We start from the raw sequence: 5,291 nt of genomic DNA, 5'->3' as shown, positions 1-5,291 counted from the left end.
TTAAAGACAACTACTCAAATGTCATTCATTTATGCTGCATATCTGCCATTATAATAAAGAGCTGTGAAAACCAGCCATGCGTCCCATTCATCTTGCCAAATGTCATTGAAAACAGCCAGACTACCTTCAACGGCACATACTTTTGAGGGTAAATGCCTATTTCACATTAATGTGTTTGGGTTCTTTTTAAGTAACTCCGCGTGTGAGCCCCAGTTACTTAACTATTTGTTGAAAAATAGTATGTGCCGGGAAGTGTTGACTGATCTCAACTTCAAAGTGAACCAGGCTTTAGGGGCAGTTCGCAAACATTCACACTACTATGTTCAGAAGCCCCAGTATTGCTGCTTTATTGTACCTAGTTTGAAAAAAGTAGGAAATCGACCTTTTCACACTCATGTTTGCAGATTATTTCTGCCTGTACTCTTGAAACATCCTTTATGGACTCTTGATTCCTCTTAGTGAAGCAGATCAAATGGCCTTGACCTGTTGCGAAACTCTTTTGCCATCAAAGACTTAACTGCTTTACTGTATGCAGACTGTGGAGGTTTGGGTTTCTTTTGCACCATTGTGCAGCTTGGGGGCACAGATGTTTGTGGTCTTCAAGCTGTTGACGGTATTGACAAAAGCTGGGAGAAAGACGCTCCAATGCCAGCCGAGGCACATGGATGGGAAAGGGACAATTGCAAACTGTGTATCCTGTGCTTTGAAATGCTTACCCCACTGCTTTGTCTCTCTTGACAGCTCCAGGTAAAAGACTTAAAGTTTCCAATTACAGCTGGGAGAAATGCAAAAGGAAGCAGCACCCACAAAAAGGACTTTCTGAATGAGGGCGTGTTTTGAGAGGAAGGGTATTTGCTCTTTTGCAGCATTGTGTTCTGTTTGAACTGTTAAAATGACCAGCATTGAAGCATAAAAGAGTTTAATAATAATCATTTAACCATGTATAAAGCCAGTAAATTGCTTGAAGTCTGATATGCGTGCCATAATGATTCACTGGAAGCACCGGCTACAAGCAGACAGTGCCATTAAACGCTGCCACTATCAGTAAGCATCCTTGAACTTTAAAGAGAAGGTGACTATAGCCAGTCTCCACGTGCTAGACCATATTAAAGCCTCTCACCTTCAAAGAGAGAGACAGACAGAATTCACAAGCAGACCTCAAACAGATGCTTGTTTGTAATGTGTGACCTGTCTATATAAATGCTTTTGAAAACAGATCAATCAGACATGCATGGCTTTTTAATCTCCGTTTCAATGCCGGTTAGTTTACATTACTGCTATTTTTTTGTTTTGTTTTGTGACATTGGTCTTTCAAGTTTTTCTTGAGTTCTTGTATATTAAGCTTCAAAAAACATGTTTTTAAAATAATAGATCATTCACTGATCATTTTGATCTCCTTGTTCTAGTTGATAAATTTGTTAACACAAAGTGACTTCAAAGTAATAAAAAGTAAAAATAGCCTCCTAGATGCAATTAAATAATGACCACCCAATGGCTTTGGATTTTACTTTTTTTTTGTAAGTAGTGGAAAGGTCTCTAATGGCTTATTAAATAAGGACACACCTTATTAAATACCTTAATTAAATTTCTAGACGTGAATGCATTCCAGCCCTCAGCTCTGACCACACCTGTGTGCTCTTTACATGCAGCGTAAGAAACTACCACAGTGAAATATATACACTTTCTTAATGTAAGCATGATTTAAGACATTGTATACTTTTATATCATCTTTATTTAGAATAAAATAGACATTTAAATGAGCTCTATATGCTGTACAAACCAGATGTATACACATGTCAGACTAGCAAAAGACTGATGCACCTTCTTTCAGGGTTGACAAAAATATCTGAATTAAGTGCCAACTGCCTTATATTATTTACAGTATAATACAGTAATTTACTGCAAAATTTAAGTTCCGTTGAGAAACAATTATATCTACTCTGCAATGTTGACACAAGAAAATGGAGGAAAAACAGAGTATCCCATTCCAAGTCCTGCTTTCCCTCAATCACTCGTAGTCTCTGATCAAGTCTTTGTTTTTTTTGTTTTTTCTCGCTTCTCTGGGAGCTTTGTGAAAGAAAATTCCTCGAACATTCATTCAGTGTCTCTGGCAAGTGTGCAGACTCCGTGATGACTTGCTGCCATCTCTTTGCGTTCTGCAGGACAGACCTTCTGCACAATCGCAACGCTGGAATATCTCCAAGCCATGGGTGCCTTTCCTCTTGTGCTTTGTGCAGACCTGGCCTTCTTTTAGGACAGGCTTGCAGATTTTGGACCAAAAGTGACGGGCGCAGCAGAGTCCCTCAGCACAGTCTGATGATCTCAGGCAGGTCTCTCCCTCCAGACCTTTAAAAACAAAACAACACTCATGAATACCATGCACAACTTACATTTTCTGAGGTCTGAGAGACCATTTTAATAGATCAAAATCGCTTTTACATTGAAGATTGAGTTTATCTTAAAGCCTGGTCTTGGAAATAAATGTCATAATATTTTATTATATTGCTAACATGCTCCAGTGGTCCTACACATCTTTTACACTCAAACAATATTACTATATTTAATACCAGTCGCATTCCTGAAAAGTTCATGCTTTGTGATGCAACAGAAGATTTAAGCTTCAAAAATATCAGCCAGCTGAGATGCAGTCAAAATAACATAGAATAATTTGAAGCTATTCGACACATACATCATTGGCTATTTTAATCATTGTTTACCTTTTAGCATTTGGTTTTGTGGTGAACCTTCAGTTGCAACTGTTGGTGGCACCACAACAGTTGAGTTTTCTTGGGAGATGGACACAAACTCTTCCATTCCAATCTGGTGGATCATGTCAGGATCGTTTGGAAGACAAACTCCTAATAGGAAGACACATTTTAAATGTTAGCCAACACTGCTTGTTGTTTGTTTAGGCTATATAGCGCTAAAATGTTTGTACTCTTCGTATTTCATTAGATGGCTCTTACCGTTGCTGCAGTGGTTGCCAGGGCAGCACATCGCATCCCGGATGCAGCGCTTCCTGCGCTTCTTGCACTGGAGACAGACACCGCGAGACAGGAAGCAGAACTCGTCGCCACCGCATTCCTCATCACTCTCGCAGATTAAAGGCTGCTGGAGTTTAGAAATACACTATTAGTCTAACGACCACAAAGTAAAAGCAGCTGTCTGAGATAACACGCGCTCGTTTATATTCTTACCTGGGGTGCATCGATGGCGAAGTTCAGACTGCCGCTGTCCGCAGGTGACTCATCCGGACTCGGGCTGACCGATTGACCGGGACTCGCCGCACCTGAACCGACCTTAATAGCGTTGGAGTTGAGCACCACAGAACCGGCGGATGCCGCTTTGATGCAGCCCACAAGAATGAGGCATGCGGTAGAGAACACGGCAATGTGCAGCATCGTCAGGGCTGGTATTCCTTGGAGGACGGAGGATGTATTCCCGAGGTGAGCGGAGCTCTTCTGTGGTTCCTCTTGAGCGCAAGACGCTTCATTTATACGCGCGCGGGGTTGTTTGCGCACCCGCCCCTCGCTGAGAGTAACAAAGGGCTGGATGAAATTTCAAAGCGCTGTGTCATGAGCGGTCTGTCTATCGGTATGTTTGAATGCATGAGCCTGAGCCGTATGTCTTCATGAGCTGCCATCAAACAGCCACCACGGACGGTAATACTGCTTATTGGATGGGAAAATCAGTCGAGAAATATTGGGTTTCACTGTTTTTCTAGTTTTCTATATTATGTAGTATAGATTTTAGGAGATGTACATGTAGCTACATTTACCGTCATTTTTATTATTATTCTTAAGCCGGCTAGAAAACAAAACTGCAAACTTTAATTGCTTTTGTATGCATATAAAATGTTTATGCAGTTGCAGCCTGCACCGACAAGTTCAACATTAATTTAATTACTAATAAAAAAACCGAGAAACATTTTTGAAGCAATATTTTACCAATATGTTCGCAATTTTGGAACTGGAATATTATTTTATAATAATAATAATAATAATACAATTAAATAATGTGTATGTTTTATATACAGTCACATTGATTATTTGATTATTTTTGTATCAAAAAGCAAATAATTATTAAATAATTCAAATCACTTCTGGATGTCAGTCATTGGACATTTAAACATTAATATCCATATATTCATTCTTCATAGCTTCACGTTTTTTTTGTTTTTTTTTCAGAGTGAGTTTGTATATTCCATGTTAGAAATGCAGTAAAGATTTTGCAGAAATTGAGTCATAACCGTGATGGGGGCCCTTTGAAATGCGTTTGATAAAACAAGTGCAGAAGATCAAAGTGAATATGCAAATAAGAAGAAGTGAGACGTTTACCGAATTAATTATCATTCAGTCTGTGCTTTTAAACAAATAGTGAGTGATTAGCAATCTGAGATAAGAACGTGACGCTCTTAGGTGACATCGTTCATCTATTGATCTGATTATAAAGATTTGAGCAGAACAGAATAAAATAATTACCGGAATAATCTCGCTTCTAACATTTTAATACTATCCAAATTAATTGAGCAACCCATGTGTTCATATGTATCTTTATCAAAAGACAGCCTACATTTATTTCTCTATTGAGTAGCTAGGTGACCCCCTAACTAATAGATTTGAGACAGTTCAGTCGCTATACAGTCGCTATATACTCCAATCTGAAAAGACATTAAATGAACAGCAATTGTATCATGGTAATATGACATTTCGGTGGACATAAAACGCGCCAATTATTTAACAATTCCAAAGTGTCCATCTGGCCAATACTCTGGGATAACTCCCAAATCAATGTCTTTGATGTTGTTGTAATAGACGACCACAGGACAAACGCTCAATACACTTCATTAAACGCGAATTGGCAGGGTTCATCCCCATCCCTTTGTCTATTGGCTTAGTTTTAATTGTACATCCAAAACCTACAGTGGTGTAAAATGAAGCGTGTGTAAAGGAGCCTTTGATGCGCTCAGATCAAACAGGACTGAAGCCCATGTCTTAATCAGACTTCCACAGCTTTGGCATTTTCGCAAACAGTCCATTTGCTCGGTTTTTAGCGGCTTTTTGTAGACATTGTACTCAGCAAATTCATTTAGTGGGATGCCAGGTAATCCTGTTTTAAAATTCCTGAGGACGGCTTATTCAGGTCAGGGCTCCTGAGTGACCACTGAGTACCCTTACCAAAAAGTAGTATACTTCAAATTTATTTTATTAAGTATACTTAAGTAAATTCAAGTATATTTTCAAGTATACTTTATGTAGCAAGTATACACATATCAGTGTACTAGTATACTT

At 38.9% G+C, this 5,291-nt stretch overlaps 1 protein-coding gene across 2 annotated transcripts; it reads right to left on the bottom strand.

Annotated features, from left to right (window-relative positions):
* Positions 1-2,045: 2,045 nt before the first annotated feature.
* Positions 2,046-3,532, bottom strand: LOC107695530 (dickkopf-related protein 1-like). 2 transcript variants are annotated; one of them, XM_016495479.1, is made up of 4 exons: positions 3,198-3,532; positions 2,967-3,108; positions 2,718-2,858; positions 2,046-2,346 (listed from the first exon to the last, which is right to left on the bottom strand). In XM_016495479.1, exons 1-4 carry the CDS (start codon positions 3,399-3,401, stop codon positions 2,099-2,101), a joined length of 735 nt encoding a protein of 244 aa, XP_016350965.1. In that variant the 5' UTR covers positions 3,402-3,532; the 3' UTR covers positions 2,046-2,098. The 2 variants fall into 2 exon arrangements, with proteins under 2 accessions (XP_016350965.1, XP_016350964.1); XM_016495478.1 differs by having other exon boundaries at positions 2,967-3,111; positions 3,198-3,531.
* Between the last annotated feature and the right edge of the window lie 1,759 nt (positions 3,533-5,291).

This window comes from Sinocyclocheilus anshuiensis, unplaced genomic scaffold (assembly GCF_001515605.1).
Source record: "Sinocyclocheilus anshuiensis isolate Anshui unplaced genomic scaffold, SAMN03320099.WGS_v1.1 scaffold466, whole genome shotgun sequence".
In the NCBI taxonomy this organism is placed as follows: Eukaryota; Metazoa; Chordata; class Actinopteri; order Cypriniformes; family Cyprinidae; genus Sinocyclocheilus; species Sinocyclocheilus anshuiensis.
This window is presented reverse-complemented; position numbering and strand designations above follow the sequence as displayed.